The 22011-nt window shown below is 39.4% G+C and overlaps 2 protein-coding genes across 3 annotated transcripts in view; both read left to right on the top strand.

Moving 5' to 3' along the window:
• Positions 1-7803, top strand: part of LOC113011192 (Fc receptor-like protein 1) — an 8809-nt gene extending 1006 nt beyond the window's left edge. Inside the window, exons 2-8 of the mRNA XM_080299020.1 lie at positions 953-988; positions 1572-1835; positions 1915-2160; positions 2382-2450; positions 2607-2696; positions 4764-4842; positions 5953-7803. Coding sequence (XP_080155146.1) covers positions 953-988; positions 1572-1835; positions 1915-2160; positions 2382-2450; positions 2607-2696; positions 4764-4842; positions 5953-5959 — 791 coding nt within the window. The 3' untranslated portion in view covers positions 5960-7803. The remainder of the gene's footprint in view (positions 1-952; positions 989-1571; positions 1836-1914; positions 2161-2381; positions 2451-2606; positions 2697-4763; positions 4843-5952) is intronic.
• Positions 7804-9400: 1597 nt separating this feature from the next.
• Positions 9401-22011, top strand: part of LOC113018471 (NLR family CARD domain-containing protein 3-like) — an 87409-nt gene continuing 74798 nt past the window's right edge. For both annotated transcript variants that reach the window (XM_080299017.1, XM_080299016.1), the window contains exons 1-7: positions 9401-9500; positions 9916-10048; positions 10913-11026; positions 12306-12425; positions 15605-15738; positions 15900-17682; positions 21412-21582. In XM_080299017.1, the coding sequence (XP_080155143.1) occupies positions 9927-10048; positions 10913-11026; positions 12306-12425; positions 15605-15738; positions 15900-17682; positions 21412-21582 (2444 nt within the window). In that variant the 5' untranslated portion in view covers positions 9401-9500; positions 9916-9926. The remainder of the gene's footprint in view (positions 9501-9915; positions 10049-10912; positions 11027-12305; positions 12426-15604; positions 15739-15899; positions 17683-21411; positions 21583-22011) is intronic.

Below are 22011 nucleotides of genomic sequence, written 5' to 3'. Positions count from 1 at the left end.
CAGTGGTTATTATTATATTTACATGCTTCCAGCTCCCGTTTCTGCTCGGTGACAACTCGTACTTTTTGACTATCCTTTTTCTCCCTCCCTCGCTCACAGACACATAACGGGTACGGCAGTCCATTCTCCCTGCAACACGGACTACACTGTTCATGAGGCTACATTCTTTAGGGCGATGCCTGTAACACTCTGCCTATTGCCTTCATATTAAACATTTTTTTGAATAATAATTTAAAAAAACATTTCTTCACATCATTATGCAGGCCGCAAGTAGAGGTGAGATGGGCTGTGAGATTGAGACACAGGCATTAGAGCCTCTTAATGCGTGTTTTATTCAGGTTCTACCGGCGTGGAATTACCAGAAATAGAGAGGGCATAGCCTAACATAAGAAACAGGAAAAGGCCGCTGTGTAATCCATTCATTTCAACAAAGTAACTGTATTCTGAATATCACCTTTTTAAACGGTAACTGTAACGGAACAAATACGTAACTGTGGTACATGTATAGTGTTACTCCCCAACACCGAAGATGTTTATCAAAATAATGATCTGTAAATCATATTTAACAGTACAGGTTTCACAGAGGTGCAGTGACTAGTGCCTGTGTAGGTTTACCTCAAAGTCCAAAGACATGTTTGGTTAACTCGGATAGTGAATGTTAGTCTGTGATGGACTAATGATCTGTACTCACCTTATAACAGCTGGAATAAATTGCAGCTTTTCCTCAACTGTAATTTGAATAAATGGTTAAGAAAATTGATGGATTGATGACATATTCTACCAGATGGCTTTTAGCTTTAATCACTTTATGTTCAGTCTTTTTTGAGAAAGAGATGAGTTTGTGTGTTTGTCAGCTGTTTGTGTGGAGTTGTGATGTAATGTAATCCATGTATGTAGTTATAAGTATGTAGTTATACTTTGCTTTTTCAACCTGAGTGTCATTTCTCTTTAGTTCTGATCTCACTGCTGAGCTGCACAACAAACCAAGGTCAGTAACCTTCTTCTGTCACAGTTTGACAGAGGATTTCTTTAAAATCACCCCACAATTCTTCAGCTGAGACACTTGAGTTAGAAAACACAAACACTGCAGTTGTCTTTACTCGCGAGGACAAGTGACAGAGCGCTCCTACACGTAAGAGACACTCACGGACTTGCGCTCTGTCACCGTCTTCTTTCTTTATTTATACAACAGGAATTAATACATTTGTTCAGTGACGTGTGTGTGTGTGTGTGTGTGTGTGTGTGTGTGTGTGTGTGTGTGTGTGTGTGTGTGTGTGTGTAAGGTCAGAACTGCTTGTTCAACTTCTTACTATCGCTGTGGAAAGATTCAGATACAAATATCAGAACACGTTTCATAAAGAACAATCAGTTCTGAGCAAGGAAAAGATCATCATGTAGCATTCTATCACAAATAAACGTATATCATTAAAAGCTTATACTGACTAAACAAATACAATTTTCTGTTGACACAGTTGAAAGCTGATAAATGCTCACTGATATGACCTGATTGGGTTCATGTTTCAGAATTTAAAGTCTAACAGATCATAATTCTTTCATTTTAACCCTCACAGCTCATCTGACTGTGAGTCCCAGCAGCTCTCAGTTCTTTGAAGGAGACGTTGTGTCTCTGAGCTGTGAGGAGGACGACAGCTCTGCTGGATGGACTCTGAGGAGAAACACAAGCAAAGGAAATACCACTCAGTGTGGAGATGGGTGGGGAACATCAGTTTACTCTTCCTGTAACATTAGTTACATTGTTGAACGAGACAGTGGAGTTTACTGGTGTGAGTCCAGAGAGGGTCCCATCAGTAACATGGTTAACCTGACAGTCACTGGTAAGCTGAGTGTGTGGAGTTAGTGTTGATGAAGCTGTGTGTAAATGGATGAAATGCTGTAGTTTGTCTCTGTGTTGAGGTGGATCAGTGATCCTGCAGAGTCCTGTCCTCCCTGTGATGGAGGGAGATGACGTCACTCTGCTCTGTAAAACAAAGACCACTCCCTCCAACCTCCCAGCTGCTTTCTATAAAGATGGCTCCCTCATCAGGAAGCAGCCTACAGGTCACATGACCATCCAGCATGTTTCCAGGTCTGATGAAGGCCTCTACAAGTGTGACATCAGCGGTCATGGAGAGTCTCCATCCAGCTGGATCACTGTCACAGGTGACACACTCACCTGTCTGTGTTTCTGCAGCTTTCAACATTCACAATGTGACGACAACTTAATGACTGTGTTTGCTTTATTTTAGGGAAACACACCACCACAACTCCACCTACATCCACACCTCCACCTACATCCACCTCTCCTCAGGCTTTCACCTCCATCACTCTTCCTCCACCACTCTCTCTTCCTCTTCTCTCTCTGTTGTCATGTGTTGGATCAGTGTGTGTTGTGGTTCTACTGGTGTTACTGGTTCTGCTGGTGAGACGATGTGTTCACAGGAAACCTGAAGGTGAGACTCAGACTTCCTGATCTTTCATGTCTGAGTTTGTTTAGTAGAATAAAGTTCACATTCAAGTTTGAGAGTATTTGTGTTTAGACGAAGATCATTCCATCTCTGTTTAGATATTGCATTTACATTGTCATTCATTTTGCATCACTTGATCAGATCAAGAAGAAGATGACATCATCACTCACGTCACGTACAACACTGTCAAGATATCAAATAATTCGCAACAGTCAATCAGGCGAAGCAAAGGTAGTGTTGTGTTGTTGTTTTTTCATGGCAGGTTTTATGGTGAGGCTCATTCCAGTTTCAGCTCCAAGTTATCATAGCAAACATGTTTTTTCAGTGTTCTTGATTTTTCTTGGATTACTGTGTTCATGAAGTGAACTAAACTCACATTTGGAGACTCACATGAACATAAGAGGAACTCCAGCTGTTGGTACTTCATTTTTTTGTATTTTAAAGTTTGTGCTTGGCATAATGCTCAGACTTTAGAGGACCTTGTGGTGACTGTTAAATTGGTGCTGTAGGAAATTGATTGAACTGAAGCTGTTTAACAGAATTTCACACATGAAGGAGATGCATTACTAAGATGGATGCTGAGTTTCTTTGTGAATGTGTGAATTGTTAATTTCTTTGTGAATTAATTTGGGATCAATCTGGGAGTGAGATCATAACAAAATAGTCTGTGAAGGTTCTCAGTCATCCAGGTCATCGTAGTCAAAGGAGCTTGCAAAGAAAAGCGTCTGGAGTTCTTTAAGTTGCTTGAAGGCGTTTCACCTCTCATCCAAGAAGCTTCTTCAGTTCTAAGGTCAAATGGTGGAGAGTCCCAGGTTTAAACCCAGTGGGAGTTTCCCCCCAAAGAGGGACAAGATTATGTGACAGTGACATTATGAGCAGAGTTGGGAGTTCAAACGCGTTTTCTCTGACCTTTTCCCTTTGATTTTATTTATACAGTGTCAAATCGCAGCAAAAGTTGCCTCAAGCTGCTGTGTAGTATAAAGATAGAATCAGATTTAGGTTTCTGAAGACTATTGCTGATTTTGATGTATTTTAGACATGATCAGAAGGGTAAAGCTGTAGGTTGTAGAAAAGTAAGATAAAACATCTTGCTGAATTGATAAGATGTGCCTTCAGCAACCTGAATAAGCAGAAGAGACTGGAGCTCAGTCAGATGTATCCATCTGTGTTTTTAACTGTACTTACTGAGTGTTGTTCAGTGTGAGCTGGACTGTGTGTTTGTAGTCTGTGGTTAACTGAAGCTAACAGCTCTGCAGTCGTCCAGCATCCTGTTTCTGATAGAAAGAAAACACTTCAGCTGTCTCAAACTCAGCCTAAGAGCTTTGAAAAGATGAAGGTCAGCGAAAATGTCCTCATAATCCAAACCATGTCTTTAATGCACATTGGGACACCAATTTCTCAAATACAAATCAAATATTGCCACTTTCCATAAATGTCACCCTGTTTTAAAGCTGTTGCTTTCTATTAGAGGAAAATGCATGTAGAAATAATTTCTATGTGAAAATGATGTCTGCAAACAGACCTAAATCTATTTGTTCTCATAGTGTTTACTGTAGCATGAGATGGAACCTGTAACCCATTCAGGTCTTACTGCCCGTCCAGCTCTTGCAGGGTGCCATTATCGATACACTGTCGTCACATTCAGATTCTCTGTTTGTTCCAGCACAGTGTCAAGAGTCCGAAGGTGATAGTATGAAACCTGTTGTCACTTCTATTTGCACAAAAACAGCATAAATAGATTCAGTGGTTTCAGTTACCTCCCTGGATGGTATCAGCTGGATTTAAAGAACAAATTTACAGTTAACATGAGACGTTTAAAGAGAAAGACTGAACAGACCAAGAGAAAGACTGAACAGACCAAAGGTTCTGAACTGTGTTTTCAGCCTCTTAACCTGTTCTTCAGAACAATTCATTATTTTTAAAGTTCTTCATGTAAAACCACTGCACCTACTTCCTGCTGTTTAATGTTAGTCTGATGAAACTCACTGCAGTGTGCGCTAGGTAGGTCTATAAAAGTATTCATGAGGTGAGAGTGTTCGTTGGCACTGAAACAAAATGGCAGCTTTGCGGTCGTCGACTTTTTTTTTCTCAGAAATAGCCCGCAGTTCTATGCAGTCAACAGTAGGCGTTTAGAGGAGGAAACTGAAAAGCTGCTTCGGTTTATCAAGATTATCTCTTAATGCCTTCATAACAATGCAGATATGAAGATTAAAATAAAATGTCTTGCTATAAATGTAGTGCAATAATAATCTTGCAGTTGTTGTACATGCAGTAATTTAAATGTATTTGATTATGCAGAGACAGATTTGGCTGACTCAGCAGTGAGACCTGAAGACATCAGTTATGGACAAACAATCATCAGAACAAGAAGGCCCAGGTACAGCTGATCTTTATCTTTGACTTCGGACAGAAACAAGCTAACTGCTCTCTTTGTTTCCAGCCATTATGCTAAACTAAGCTAACAAAACCACACCAATACTCAAGCTCAGGGCTCAGACTTATCAAACCTCTCATCTCTCTGTCAGAAGTAAACCACTTCCTCTAAGTTTGACCTGTTGCTAAGCAAGATATGCAGCAGAATGTAAACCTGATTAAAGATTCTCTTGACATCACGTAACAACACCAATATTAACTTTTAGTCTTGTACATGCAGAGCTGAATCTGGGGTGTGTTTGTGTGTAGTCTGTGAACACAGGAAACAGTAGGATATGTTAGTTAAGCACTGTTGATTCTTCCAGATGTCTTGATACAGAAATGTATGTTTACTTTACATAATACTTATTAAATAAACAGAACTGAGAAATGTGAAACAATTAAGAACACATTCAAACAGATTCACCAGGGAACACAAGGCCATTGATAAGACTGCTTAGACTAGCATATGGATGCTACTTACAACATGGAGTGCAAAGATACAGTTAGTGTCCATAGAAACTTCCCTCAACAAAAATTAAGACGTCTTGCAATAAACTGAAACCACAAATGTCCTGACAGGTAATAAACCTAATACTACTGAAGGTTATTTCGTAAATGCACAGAAGGAAATGTCCAGTGCATGGTAAGCTAAACTGGCTCTTGTGCTGCTTTAGCTTGAAGGGCAACCAATCATGTGACTGTAATTAAATTCTTCACCAAAAGGTGTCACTGTTATGCCAACAAGTAATTTTAGGTCCTATCAAATTTAATTTCAGGGGTAATTCACCTAATAATATGTTTATGATGCCGTTTTCTCTTATTAAAATGTTTTTTGTTTCTTTATGATGTTAGAAAGAGAGGAGATCCTTTAATACGGTAATCTAAGGCATAGAAGTCTCTCCCAAATGCTGTTCAAACCTGCTGTTAGTGAGGGGCAGCCAGTCAGAAGAAATAAGTGCTAAAGCACAGGAACTAAAACCATTTGTTTCAGACAGAGGATGAACCATGGTGCTATACCAAGGCCCAGCATGAAAAACAGAATGATTGTTTTAATCTGTGTGTTTGTGTTCAGACTTTAAACCAGATCCTGACATCATCTGCTCTTCAGTCCACCAGTCCAACCAGTGACATCCAGTTGCTGTTCTCCACTTGATGCCCCCAACACTTCAGACCAGAGTACAACATGACCAGATTTTAATATTTCTTTCTTACTAAATAAGAAAAAATATTTTCCTTCTTTATCTTAAAATTTAAAAGTGCATTTCCTTGTAAAATCAAATGTAGAATAAATATGTATGTTTTTAATGTCTGCAGTGACATTGAAATTGTTTTAATGTTTGACCCTGCTGTTGTTACTGTAGCAGGGATTTAATTTCTAAATAAGCTTTTGTCATCATGTGTGTTTGTCACGTGGTTCTGTGGTTTTCCCCAAGCTGTTGGGGAGAAAATTTCAGTAGTTATGTATTTGTTGTGTTCATTGATAAACTCCTCACATCAGTACTAAAAGCAAATAAAAATCATCAAAATGAGGGAATATTAATCAGTGTAAACAGGACAGAAAAACATAGAAGATGCCCGTATATTTGAGACTAAAAAGTTTTTTGTTTTTTTTAAATTTTTTTGTTATTTTTAAACTAATGTTATTTTAAAGTAATCATGGTGGTGAATAAACCTGATGCTGACAATAGAAAATCAATAGAAAATTTGTTCCTTAAGCTGGGAAACAAATTAAATCACACTCAGAGTTAAAAAACAAAGAGCTAAAGTGTTTTGGTATCTGATAAACTACAAACTCATGAACATGTAACCTCCTGGACCTCAGAGCTGCTCTAGTTAAACTTCTCCATGAATCTTGAAATGAGCAGGAGTGTAATTTGAAGGTTGCTGTCATCTTCTGGTGAAACCTGGTGTTACAGCAGAGCGGCCGCTTTATTAATGTCAGTTTAAGCATGAAAACCATTTTTTAAAATCTGTTAAACAAGTGAAGAAAATTCATGGAAATTTAATGGAAATAAAAATAAATAAATAAAATAAAATACGAGAGCGCTGTAAACACAATAATGACGAAGACTGATATTGAGAGTGACCTTAGACTTTATACTGAATACAAACAGAAATGCTCTTTGGTTTAATTTAACAGGCAAATCTCACGTAAAGAAGCCAAAACAAGAAAACTGACAAATATCAGAGTCCAGCAGTAACTGCTCCAGGATGTATTTTAGATTTAGTTGTGTGAATGTGACACAACTCCACACAAAAAAGAGCAAAAACTCTGCTGTGGAGTAAATAAGAATATTATTTACTTAAGTTAAATTTGGCTCACTTTGACCCTTCACTTTTTGTCATTTGAAATTTGAAATAGTCGTATTGACCTACTGAGCAGCATCAAAGCACAACACATCCAGGTTTAACACCCCAGAACCAGCTCAGTCATCAGTGCAGTATATTTTAAAACATTTGTCCTTTTTATTTGAGCAGATTAGTCAGATGGTCTTAGATTTTACTCATGAGCTTGTTTTAAAGTACAAAAGCATTTCTGCAACGGACAATTGGGCATGAGGGTCATGAACTTCAAATCATATGCATCTGTGTTAAGTTTAGTTAGTTACTCTTGTTCATGAAGATACACAGTCATGTTGATTATCAGCTTTTGCTGGTCAAACTTGTCTTCTACAGGTACGACCTCGTACATCTGATATCTGATGTAAAGCAGGTTTTGTGACTATTTTTCTATCATATATCAAGAAATGTTTGCCCAACATTTTTATAATGTCTAAAGATCAGGCGAGGACAACACTGAATGACTGTTTTAAGCCATCATTCTGTGTAATTTGTGGTTTGTTGTGTTTGTTCTGGAACTGGATCAGCAGCATTTTATTGAGAGCACCAAAAAAACGATTATATAAAATTGATGACAACACCCTTTTATGCTTCCCGTGTTTCTTATTTATTTATTTAAGTTCTGTTTACTTAATCTGTTGTTTTACTGTTATTATGTATATATTATGTTATGTTACTTAGTTTCTACAGCTAAAATGCTGTAGAAACTAAGTAACATAACATAAGTAACATAAATTTAAATCCCATTTTGATTTAAATGCTAAACACAATAAAACTGTTGAAATCACACAAACCATTGCTGTTACTTTACTATTTAAGAAATGACAGAACATGTCAGTTCACATCCGGAGTTCATGAGAAACAAAGTCACCCCAAAGCTGCTGAACTGCATTCCATTAACACACAGACACATTTACTGTCAGTACATTTGTGGCACATTGAATTCCTCCTCACCAACTCTGAGATTATGAAACACAAAAGCAAACATGAGACAAAAGTTGGAAATGAATCAATAAATGACGGCCCTGTTTGTGAGGGCAGCATCAAAGTGACGTCTGACCTAATGTTCATTGTCACTGATTTTGATCTTGAATGTGAAAAGGTGCATGGGAAACATTCGTGAAGACGACCTGCGATTCAAGACTAAAATAAACAAACAAAACCTTAATTTTCTCAAAACAAAATGATGAAAAAAAGTGTTTTTAAATCATTTCTATTTTTAAACATATGATCTTATAAAAAAAGCCAAACAAATAGAAAAATCCAGAGATAGATGATATCATCGAATACACAATTTGTCATATAATGAACTGAATTACCTTTATTCAAATGCTATGTTGTAAACTATAGTAGAAAATTAGTGCGTAAAGAAATCAGCTATAAAATCAGCCTCCCAGAGAGGCTGATTTTCTGAAGTAAAAAAGTACGTTAGTAAAACTGGCTAAAGTAAAGCTGGACACTGTTTGCATACAGTAACAATGATGATGTAAGATGCTGCATTTCTATATAAAGTAACAAGTTCAGGTGGAGGTGAAGTAGAGAGAAAGGTAACAATGTTGTACCCAAAAGTCCAACTAGACTTAACGGCAGTGTCGGAGGTCCACGGAGAAAACCAGAGGAGGCACAGCTTCCCAAAGTGTTTCCACCGGAGTGATAATGGTTACAGAAAATACATAAATACATTAAATAACTATCTAAAAAGTAATGCTGAAATGACAGGGGTACTGAATATCATTTCCCTGCTGAATGTATATCCCACAATGGCACGTTGTTGCTCTTGGGCAAGAAACCAATTTTTTGGTGATTACACTGTCCTTTAATTATTATTGTTTTCATTTATTGACTTGTTATGTGACACCAACATCTCAGCGCTTAGCAAAATGAGGAGTAGATGAAGGTTCGACCTTTGACCTGTGGGTGGAGCAAACCCTAAATCGGCACATGACACAGTGAAAGCTACTGCTGAGACTAATATCATTTGTATGCATGTTCAAATTGAAATAAGTACATTTTTTAAAAAATGAGCTTGTTTAAAAATATCTGAAGACATATTTTTAGTTGTTTAAAGTCGTTTTAGTTCGTAATCTGAGCACTCTGGGTGAGTGACTCTATGCTGGTGGCATTTATGCAAATATAAATCTCTTCAAAAAGCCAATCTGTGTCTCACACAGCAGTGTGAGTGAATGTAGTCATTCAACTTCCTGTGGAGAGGGGAGGGACTGCTCTCATAAGGTGAGGCGGAAACAAAGGATTAAAAACAAACAGGAGGACAAAAACACGGTGAGTGTTACTGTGCATTTATGTGTTTTTTAGAATAATCAGAAAATTAGTTCCTGACTGGAAAACATGACATGAATGTTTCGCAAGTTAGAACAAAAACTGTGAATGTTGTTTTGGTTAGTTTTGGTGCTCAAGTTTGTGACTTAATCCAGAAAGAAGCATGATGGATAACATCAAATCTTTGCTTCATGGTCAGGTCATCTTCCTGTCAGCAGTCTTTCTGTGGTTTTTAAGAGAGAACAAGGATCTGTTCATTCATTAGGTGGCGGGTCGAATAGGTTTATTATGTGTGTGTGTGTGTTTGTATTTAGGTGTCATATGTGTGTTGTATTTCCTGTTCTGCAGGTCACAGGTTTCTATAAATATGTTTGTCAGGATTTTCAACCTGCACTCACAGTCGTTGTTGTTCTGCCAGACTGCCTAAAGATGAAAAGCTTAGCTGAGGACAGAGCAGAGTTTCCAGACATCAGCAGTATGTCCATGAACAGCGACAATTCTCGAGATTATCCTCCAGTCTTCAGTCATGATCCTGGATCCTCAGGCACAAAGTAAGAGACTGTTTCTGTTTTACTTATACAACACCACTTTTTGTCTTTTGCACAACCCACTCTCAATGTTGCACTTTTCTGTTTCACTGTCTTGTGTCTGTATCATTCACCTCTGTCTGGTGTTGCCCTGTGTTTTGCAGTCCTGTGTTGATTTTCTGTTATGTGTAGCACCATGGGTCTTGTAGGAACACTGTCTTGTTTCACTGTGTACTGTAACACATGGTTGAAATTACAATTAAGCAACTTGACTAGATTTTATTATTATTATTATTATTATTATTATTATTATTATTATTATTATTATTATTATTATTATTATTATTTTAGGCTTTATTGACATTTTAGCTCTTCTCCAGTCATTTTGATCAAAGCACTCGAAAAACTCACACAGTTATATTTTTAGCTGTGTTGCTGTCTCTCTGTAATATGTGCTTAATCTCTTTACATTTTTCCCCATGAAGTTTTGTAGTTTTATTTTCATTTGTAATATAGCTGCTCTTCTACTTTATGTATGATTTTGATTTGGTTAGATGCTACACCTTACAAAGGAACATGCTCATAGCTAGACCTTTAATTAAGAGACTCAATTAACTAGCTTTGTGTGACTCATTATCCTTTTTACCAGTGTTTGAATTAGTGAATGCAGATGAATGAAAAATAACTTGGATATGTAACATAAAAACCTAAACAAAACTGAAAATGTTAACTATAGATTCAAGAGTCGTGTTAAAAGGATGACCATGGTTCCAGTGGCTTTGAGAACATCCAGGGCTTCAGCTTCATGAGTCTGACAGAGGGATAAGCTGCTTAATGGCCACCAAGTAGAAGAACAATCTGGGCTTCATTCTATATTTGTGTTTCCAGACATCAGCAGCTCAAACACAGAGCAGAGTTTTCAGGATCCATGTCCATGAACAGTGACAATTCTCGAGATTATCCTCCAGTCTTCAGTCATGAACCTGGACCCTCATTCACAAAGTAAGTGACTGATTCTGTTGTAAATTGAGCAAATATGATTTTGTTTTTTGCAGTCTTTAATATTATTTAAGAAGAATTTCAGTCTCCAGATGTGCAAAGCTGGTAGAGACATACCCTAAAAGACTGGCAGCTGCAATTGCAGCAAAAGGTGGTTCTACAAAGTATTGACTCAGGGGGCTGAATAATTACACACACCCCACTTTGTAAATTTTGTAAAAAAACATTTGTAAAAAATGTTTGGAATCATGTATGATTTTCGTTCCACTTCTCACATGTACACCACTTTGTGTTGGTCTTTCACGTGGAATTCCAATAACATTGATTCATGTTTGTGGCTGTAATGTGACAAAATGTGGGAAAGTTCAAGGGGGCCAAATACTTTTTCAAGCCACTGTATTCAGCCAGAGCAAAGCAATAGAATCAACAAACAATAGTCACAAAAACAAATCACTTGAATCTGCCTATGGTCTCATCTTTGAAAGGCGAGACATTGGAGGAGAGAAATGGGCATGCTTTGGCCATGAAACACCTGTCTCTGTGTAAATATAACTCAATAGGAAAAGACCCGAGTTCTTGAAAGCTGTATTCCAATCAGAAACAATGAAATCCCAATCATCTAAATTACGCTTAGTCATCCTAATCAAGCAGCTAAAGGTTTTTCTCGCTAAGACAAGTTCTGGGCTGTGTGCCCTGCTGGTACAAAGAATCCAGCAGAGCAGCGCACACACGCACCAACCCCATCTGTCTTGACTTAATTACTTTTGTCGAACAACCTCTCACAAAGCAGCTGGTTTGCTGTCTCTCTGTATGTGTTTGACCTTTTAATTTTCTCTTTCATTTTTAAAATAACTGCTCTTTTAACAGTATACTTATCCATGATGATTAGTTAGATGATGCCAACTAAACACCTTTCACGTCAACATGCGCGTAGCTAACCCTGTGTTAAAATAGCGAGTTAATTAACTACCTTTGTGTGACTTATTATCCCGATTCCCGTTGCCAGGATTAGTTAATCCAGATGAAAGGAAAATGACTTTGATATGTAACAGAAAGAAATAAACAAAAAACAAACTCAAAAATATTAACTAAGGATTCAAAAGTGGCTTAAAAAGGATGACCATGGTGCCAGCTTCCCCTACAGAAAGTACAGTGGTTTTGAGAACATCCAGGGCTTCAGCCTCATGAGTCTGACACTGACAGAGCACCAGCTTAATGGCCAACAACAGGAACATAGAAGTAGAAGAACAATGTGTGTTTCATTCTGTGTTTGTGCTTCCAGACATCAGCGGCACAAACACAGATCAGAGTTTCCAGACATCAGCCGTATGTCCATGAACAGCGACAATTCTCGAGATTATCCTCCAGTCTTCAGTCATGATCCTGGATCCTCAGGCACAAAGTAAGAGGTTCCTTCTGTTGTAAACTGAACTGAAGATGATTTTGCTTTTTGCAGTCTTGGGTATTAATTCAAATGGGTTCGTGGGGTGGGGTCACTGGAATTTTCTCAACCACTTTAGCGACAGGTTTTATTTAAAATTAAATATCAAGGTGTGAAATGACTGCTTTTGGAGGAATTCATTGGAAATTCATCTGGAAAAGTCTGGAAAGTCTCATATATGAGCAACAATTGTGTGTTTCTTTCAGTTTGTATGATTTTTTTAACATATTTATATTGTTTATCCATTAAGTTTTGTAGTTTTATCTTTAACCTCCTAGGACCTGGCATCCACATATGTGGACATCACATTTTGAGTTATTTAGATTCTTTGTTTTTACATTCAGCGGGTCCCAATCAGCACAAATATCACAGAGAAATTTAAAATGCATGCTGTGGAAGAGCTTGGGTCTTAGGATGTTACCTACTGCTCTCCTATCAGTGCATTTAACCATGATCTTAATTGGTTAGATGCTCCCAACCACACACCTGTAATGTGTAGTGATGTGCGATACCACTGATTTCCTTTCCGATCCGATACCAAGTACTTTTCAGGGTGGTATCGACGATACTGATCCGAAAACGATACTTTATACAAAAAAACGTATTTTATTTATTGTATCTCAAATTATAGCGTCATAATGATTACAGGACATCAGATTACTTGTTCATCATATAGAAAAAAAAAAAACTGAAGTTGTGCGCTATTTGAACACGTTGCCTGCCTGCAGCACTAAAGGACTCCGTGAGAGACGCGATTCGTCTCAACATACGCGCCTCAAATTCTGTGATATGATTTACTCTGAGGTGTTTGACAAGGTTAGTGATGTTGCCACAACCAAACATGCCAACCCTCCTGATTTTTCCGGGAGAATCCCGGAGCCACCATTCTCCCGAATTTCCACCTGGACAACAAAATTGAAAAACCATATTGCAGAATTCATAGCGCGGCCGATCCAATTCCAGTTTCCAACAATGGCGGCAGCTGCTTAGTTTTAATATTACTCTTATTTCTCTTTCTGGGTCACAAAAAAACCCAACTTTTAACATGTTTTCAGGTGAGAATGTAGCTGTGTAAACTTCAAATATCTGAGCCGATCGACACATCGTCTTCAAACCCCCGCAGGCTTTCACTACTCGGGTTAAACATGATATATAAGTCACTTTGATAATTTAAAAATGTTAATTGTTTGGCCTTTTCAGTGTTTTGTTTGTTCGTGAGTAAATCGGTTTGGCTTTTAAATGTTTAAATTAAATTTAACTTTATTAATCCCTCGGGTGGGTTCCTCCGGGGTTTTCACACAGCTGAATAAACGTCAAACAGAAAACTAATTAAAGAAAGTGTGAGACGGTCGAGAGTTTACGCCAGCGCCCGGTTATGTTTTAGAGAGCAAGGAGCAGACGGCTGAGTTTCACTCCACCGAGGGAACTCATGACGTCCTACCCGGCTTTCTTTAGACCGCGAAGGGCGGGTCCTCAGGTGGAAGCAGCCTCTGAATTTGGACACCCCCGCTGTTTCCAGGCCGGCCAATAATAACGGTGACATTTAACGTATTTTATCCGATAAATAAACACTGTAAAATGTGCCCTTTTGATTGTCTCCCTAATTCTGAGGTCTCAAGGTTGGGAAAGTATAGCCACAACACCTCACTCTTGGAGCACTTTTTTGCCACATGTATCTCAAACCACGTCTCAGCTGTTTGTGGAGGTAAAATACGTCCGCACAATTAGGCTCAGCCATTGTTGTGAGTGCGCACGCCAAGGCGCTGCGAGACATTTACACAGCCGTATGTCGCACATGACTATGAAAGGTGGAAGAGGAAGTAGTTCCTTTGAATGTAGACAATCCGAATGTTATAGTTTCTTTCCACTGTGTTGCTGTTAATGATAAACTACAAATTAACGCTAAATTACTAAAAATATCGATATTTTAATGTGAGAATCGATCCTAGAACATAAATGACTGGTATTGGAGGAATCGATATTTCAGGATTGATCCGCACATCACTAGTAATGTGAACACATTCGTAGCAAGACTGCCAATTCCTTGGTTACAATTATTTAAGGATAAAAATTATTTCCAGGATCCAGCGCTATATCCATGAACAGTCACAAGTCCAGAGATTATCGTCCAGTCTTCAGTCATGAACCTGGACCCTCAGTCACACAGTAGGAGACTGATTCTGTTGTAAAGTGAGCTGATGATGATTTTCTTTCTTGCAGGCTTTGATATTGTTTCAAAGGGGTTTTGTCAGAGTGGAGTCACTAAATGATATTTAACCAACTCCAGAGTAGGTTATTTTTTAGATTAGAAATCAAAATGAATTAAATGACTGCTATTGGAAGTGTAAAGTCTGTGGAGAGCATAAGGCACCATTCTTCAAAGCTCTGGGTAAATTCTGTCTTCCAAAAACAGGGAATTATTTGGGTGAACTTTTTTTTAACATGCCAGCTTTTTTCTAGTCTTTTTGAGAAAGGCTTTGATAATCTTTTTTGTTTTGTCTTTTTGTTTTTCCCCAAGCAGGCTCTTTTTAAAATCGATTTAAAATGACGAACCTAGGCCACAAACATGAAGTAATATGGGGTGGCTATAGCTGAGGTGGCAGAGCAGGTCAGCCACTAATCAGAAGGTCGGTGGTTTGATCCCAGGCTGTCTCCTGCATGCCAAATATCTTTGGGCAAGATACTAACCCCATGTTTGCCTACTGGTGGTGGTCAGAGGACCCGGTGGCGCCAGTGTCCGGCAGCCTCGCCTCTGTCAGTGCGCCCCAGGGCAGCTGTGGCTACAATAGCTTGCCATTGTGTGGGTGAATGACTGAATGTAGTGTAAAGTGCTTTGGGGTCCTTAGGGACTGAGTAAAGCATTATACAAATGCAGGCCATTTACCATGTTAATAGACTGTTTGTCCAAAACTGAGCTGATAGTCAGTTGTCAGCAGAAAGAACTTTTTTTATGAAGTCTAACTATCTTTCCCTATGTGTTAATGCATTCCAAGTAAATGTTTCTGGGTCATTCACAATTTATTAGCTATAGACATGAGCACTGACATGTCCTATTTCATTACGTGTTTCTGTCTTTGAAACAAAGTTTCCAGAAGGTATGTAAACTTGGGTATATTCTGAATTTATTTTGGTATTCACAGAGATGTGGCACTGGTTGGGGAGCCACTGTCCTGCTGTCCTTTGTGTCAGAATGTCTTGAAGGATTCATCAAGAAAGTCCTCCTGTCCCCAATGTGGAGAAAGATCCAGAACCAGACCTGGTCTGCAGACAACCAGTAAGAGCAGCTTTTGAAAAAGAAAGACTTAACATCTTTCTGCTGATGGACTGATTTTTTTTTTTTTTGAAAAACTGCACTTCTTATTATGCTATTGACACATTAACCAGTTTTCTTGCTCTCTAGTTTCATGGGTTTTTGTTTTTAATTTCTGTCAACAGATGCTCATCTGCAGAAAATTTCAGATGCCCTAAAGCTCAGTCTGAGAACAAGATATGAACATGTGACTGAGGAAACTAATAAAACAGGATGTGGAGCCCTCCTCAGAATGATTTACACTGAGCTCTACATCACTGAGGGACAGAATAAAGAATTTTGCTTCCAACATGAGGTGAGGCAGGTGGAGAGCGCTTCCAAGAAGAATATCCTCCTTGAAACACCAATCAGCTGCCAGGACATCTTTAAAGCCTTGCCTGACCAACAGAGACCCATCAGAGTGGTTCTGACATATGGCGTTGCTGGCATTGGAAAAACCTTCTTGGTGCAGAAGTTCACTCTGGACTGGGCAGAGAACTTAGAAAACCAACACATCAGTGCGGTGGTTCTGCTTTCATTCAGAGAGCTGAACTTGGTCAGAGATGAGCAGTACAGTCTCCTGGAGCTGATCCATGATTTCTATCCAACATTACAGAGCGTCACAGCAGAGAAGCTCACTGTGTGTAATCTTTTGTTCATCTTTGATGGCCTGGATGAAAGCAGACTTTTGTTGGATTTCACAAAAAGGAAGCTTTTGTCTGATGTCACACAGAAGTCAACCATCAGTGAGCTGCTGACAAATCTCATCGAGGGGAATCTGCTTCCCTCTGCTCTCATCTGGATAACTTCCCGACCCGCAGCAGCCAGTCAGATTCCTCCTAAATGTGTTGACAGGGTGACAGAAGTGCGAGGCTTCACTGACTCTCAGAAGGAGGAGTACTTCAGGAGAAGATTCAGAGATGAAGCATTCTCCAGCAGAATTATCTCCCACTTGAAAACATCCAGGAGCCTTTACATTATGTGTGGGATTCCAGTCTTCTGCTGGATCACTGCTACAATTCTGGAGCACATGTTGACTACAGAGGAGAGAGCAGAGCTGCCCAAGACCCTGACTGACATGTACTCACACTTCCTGCTGGTTCAGATAAAGAAGAAAAAGCACAAATACTCTGAAGGGCATGGGACAGGTGTACAGAAGCTTACCAATGCTGACAGGGAAGCTCTTCTGAAGTTGGGGCAGCTAGCATTTGAACATCTGGAGAAAGAAAATATCGTTTTCTACCAAGAAGACTTGGAGCAGTGTGGTCTGGATGTCACAGAGGTCTTGGTGTACTCAGGAATTTGTACAGAGATCTTCAAAGAAGAATCTGTGATCTTCCAGAAACCAGTTTACTGCTTTGTTCATCTGAGCATTCAGGAGTTTCTGGCTGCTGTCTACATGTTCCACTGTTACACCAACAGGAAGACAGAGGTGCTGCAGGACTTCCTTAGTAAAGACATCTCATCTCTGGAAGATCTTTTGAGCAATGCCATGGAGAAATCTTTCCTAAGTGACAGCGGCTACCTGGAACTGTTTGTTCGCTTCCTTCATGGCCTCACTCTGAAGTCCAACCAGAGACTCTTAGGTGGTCTGCTGGGTCAGACAAAGAGCAGTCCACAAATCGTCCAGAGAGTCATCAACAACCTGAAGGAGATTAAAACTTATGATAAGTGTCCTGACAGAAGCCTCAACATCTTCCACTGTCTAATGGAGATGAATGACCTTTCGGTACATCGGGAGATCCAAGAGTTCCTGAAGTCAGAGAACAAATCCGTGAAGAAACTCTCTGGAATTCAGTGCTCAGCTCTGGCATATATGCTGCAGATGTCAGAGGAGGTTTTGGATGTACTGGATCTGATGAAATACAACACATCACAGGAGGGACGACAGAGACTTGTTGCAGCTGTGAGGAACTGCAGAAAGGCTCGGTGAGTCCAGATGTGATTAATAATATAAATTAGAGTAGATTTATAGTATAGTTCTTTAAATGATTCTTACTATAACATTCTCATGATTCTTTTTACACTGTTCCTGTTATTTATTTAATCTATTTATTTATTAGAAACATTAAATGTCAGTTTAAGAGTGTCTTTTAAAGCTACTTAAATCCCATAAAAAACTATTTTTTACTAAATAATTTTCTGGTTAGTTAATTTTTTGCATGTCTATAGCTTCAGTTAAAGCAGCCATTGTGGCCACATGTGAAAAGGATGGGATAACACTGAATGTTGTCATAGTGATTTGATTTCAGCAGTACAAATACAAAAGTCAGTGACAACTATTGCTGCGGAAACACTAGCTGGTAGTCAGGCTGTACACGTGTCCTTGTGCAGTTGAAAATCATCCACCAAGTCCGCTTGTAGTTGAACACACAAACATTTATTTTCAGTCTTGAGATCACAGTAACCTGAATGTTCTTTTTTTTCCCGCCTGTCCTGTTTGGCTCTTTTGCCATCAGAATTATTGTCTAAAGGCAAAGAAAGATATCCAATGGATTTACTTTACCAAATGGACCATCCCAGCCTTACCATATTGGTCTATTTGATTCGCCTTTGCTTTTATTGTTTATTTTATTTTATTTTCACTTGCTAAATACAGACCTGACTGGGAGAAAGAAGGAGGGAAAGAAAAACAGCGGGGAAGAGGAACGGTGATAAAAGGCAAAAACCCCCAAAAAACCAACAAAATAAACAGACAAAAAATACATATATCAATCACCTGGATCACCTGTTGAGAAAGATAAAAGATAAAACAAGCAAAAAAAAGATCAACATAATAAACAACATCACGATGATCTATGGGAATATAACAGTAAATACTAAATATTAAACATTATTGTGCGGGACATAAGATCGACAGCGCAGAGTGTGCTTTGAGGTAGGAGCCAAAAAGGGTGTAGTTTGTGTGTGTGAGCACCCGTGTGTGAGCATCAGCGCGCTTGTCTTAAAAGGATCTTTCATGTAATGATCTGGTAGAAGGTGTGGGGGTGCCACAGCCCCGTCCTCCAGGGCATGAAGCAGGTATGGAGGAGATCAAAACTCCAGACATCCAGAGGCCCCCAGAACACAAGAGACCAAGGAAGACCAACAGAGGGGCAGCCGCGCCACTGTCCCAGTAAGAGCTGAGGAGAGTCCCAGATGAGGGGTCACTCAGCAGCCGCGGAGCAGAAGCCAGGGGGAGTTGCAGTGACGTGTCCGTGAGCTCCGCCGGCAGCCAGCTGTGTCAGAGTGGCCGAGCGGCCAAGGGCACCCCACCCCTGAAGGGGCCCGAGCGAGCCCCAGGCTCCAGGCCCCGACAAGCAGCCACCAAGGAGTGAGCCGGTGTGTACCTGGACGCCCATCCCCGGACACAAAGAACCATCAACGCACCGATGTCTGAGGGCGTCTACCACTGGCAGGGGAAGTGGTGGGTGGAGATAGGCCTCCATACCTTGGAGGGCCTGAGATGTCCCCAGAGAGGTGGCGTCTGATAACCGACCTGACATATAGATGTTACAAGCCTTCGATGGGGTCTGTTTTTAAACTGTTTTTTTAACAGAAAAGCAGAGACAGGAGACATCAGTTGCGTTCGGTCTGCAGGCTCTTCCTCGTCTGGTTTATTAACAGAATTTAACAACGTCCTTTTCTTTTCATTTAGACACACATTTCTCTTTTAACAACACAAACATTAAATTAGGTCCATAGCTCAAACCCTTTTGGTTACCTTGCACTCTCGCAAGAATAAACTTACAAAATAATCATTTTATGAGTGTCCTTTACAGTAAATCTGTAACCAATTCTACTGCATTTCAGCATCAAAAACAGCATCTGTGCAGCACCACTAACACTGCAATTAACCTGCTTATATACCATTATACATTCCTTATACTTTAACCGATTTAAACAATATATTATATTTGTAACAAATAAACAAAAATATTCTTCCATTGCTCACAAACAGTTTACAATCATCCACAAACAGTATACATTGGACTCTTTACATTTGACACATAAGAACTGGGTAGGTCCTAATCAACTGTAACTTCCAATAATGTCAGGATAAAAGAAGCGTCTTAAGAGCTGCGTCTGTCACAAAATAGAATAGGTAATAAGACCAGCTGCCTATTTAGACTACGAGTGAAATGGCAGCTGCCATTACAAATGGCGGTATAGTTAGCTTTCTCTCCATCGGTGAAAACACACTCTCTCACAACATTCGCGGTCTTTACACTAAGACAGAAAAAGGTTTCTTGCCTTTATATGTACATTGCAGTGAGCAAACTTGAACCACTAACCTGTTTTTTTAACAGAAAAGCAGAGACAGGAGACATCAGTTGCGTTCGGTCTGCAGGCTCTTCCTCGTTTGAGGCAGAGACTGGTGGTGGTCAGAGGGCCCGGTGGCGCCTGTGTCCGGCAGCCTCGCCTCTGTCAGTGCGCCCCAGGGCAGCTGTGGCTACAATGTAGCTTGCCATTGCCAGTGTGTGAATGTGTGTGTGAATGGGTGAATGACTGAATGTAGTGTAAAGCGCGTTGGGGTCCTATGGACTAGAAAAGCGCTATACAAATGCAGGCCAAATGCATGCAGGCCAGAGACGCGCTGCAACGGCCTATCACACTCACCACTATCTCCGCCTTGTGGCAATGCCACGCAATTACATTGTCCATAACTCTAATGAAAAGTGCAATACCACCATAAAATCAGGTCTTTTACATCAAAAACAATTCACAAAAAAATTACAATTGTGACCATACACTTGTGGGCGTCACATAGACACAGACAAATAGGCACACACAGATACAAACATCCATTCCCACCCACATGCTCTCATATTGTCATATGTCTGAATGTTCTGTACACTGCCAAACACGGTAAGAAAACTGTTTGAGTCCACAGCTAGTTAAAGCCCCGTTAGTCCACAGTGCCGATTGTGACCACTCCCCCTGTGCACAATTACGATGTATTAAAGGAACAGAACGTAAAAACTAAATAAGGAAAGAAAATACAACTTAACTGTGAATATTACACTAAACAAAATTGTAAAGTAAAAACTGAAATTCCCCATTATCTTACACTTTATCCTCATCCAAAATAATTCAAATCAAATTAGTAACAAATATACACTCTGTGAAATCTGAGTAAAGTCATAGATATATAGACATTTTATCTTATGCAAAAACATTATCTATTTAATAAATCTTGACAACATCACTACGAGCGGCCATAAACCACTGATCATATGCGAAAGAGACTAACACGTAATAGTCGACGAATGCATCTGCACATCCAAATCACACGACAGATGGAAGACAATGTAGCAGCATGATGCAGCCTTGCCGAGTCTCCATTCAAATTGTGCCAAAAGTGCAAACTTCAAACTATTTACCAGGTTTTAGGTTGTGAAGTAAAACCAGACTTATGATAAATAATTTATGCCATGCTTAATCCTGAAAACTGTCCCTCTTTTCTCTTCTTGGCTTGCATATTAAATCTAAAGAAAGATTAAAAATCGGTGGGTCTGACAGAGACTGGGAATAAATAATGTTTCATGTCAAACATTCAGATCAATTGAAACACTGATGTCAAGACAAAGTGTCCAGTTGTTTTTCATTAAGCGTATGAAGTAAATATAATGTGTCTTCTTCATAATAACATATTTTCTAACACATATGTCAACACAGACTTCACGATGTTTGGCTCTCAGAGAATCACTGTAAAACTGTGACCTCAGCTCTGATATGCAACAACTCCAATCTGAGAGCGCTGCAGCTGAGTTCAATCAAGCTGCGAGATCCAGCAGAGGCACTGTTTGCTAGTCTGGGGCATCCAAACTGCAGACTGGAGACACTCAGGTCAGTTAACTGAATCTGTTGTTATTTCTGAAGGTCTTTTGAACTGTGAAGTGATGTCCTTATAACTCAACTGCAGTGTTGTTAGACAGATGATGCAGAGGCACCGATCCAACTTTATTTTTTTTATTTATTTTGTGGTTCCAATAGTATACCTTAACTTTATTCATCCAGGACCTCGATTTTAGTGGGTGATTGTGGGAACTGTATGTGTGAACAAGATATATTTTAATTGATTCCTTCAAATCCAGCACGTATAATATTGGGAAATCATACACACAATTACAGGAATCTAAAAATCTTCAGCCCAGTATTGTACCAGTAATCATGACAGCTGGAAATATTAGGGGGATAATGTGGGTGCGACAAACACCAGAGTTTAGGGCAGCCGACTAATAGTCAGACCTTGTTCACATGCTGACATTTTAAAGA

Source organism: Astatotilapia calliptera, chromosome 3 (assembly GCF_964374335.1).
Source record: "Astatotilapia calliptera chromosome 3, fAstCal68.1, whole genome shotgun sequence".
Lineage (NCBI taxonomy): Eukaryota > Metazoa > Chordata > Actinopteri > Cichliformes > Cichlidae > Astatotilapia > Astatotilapia calliptera.
Note: the sequence above shows the minus strand (reverse complement) of the source record. Positions and strands in the feature narration are given on the sequence as shown.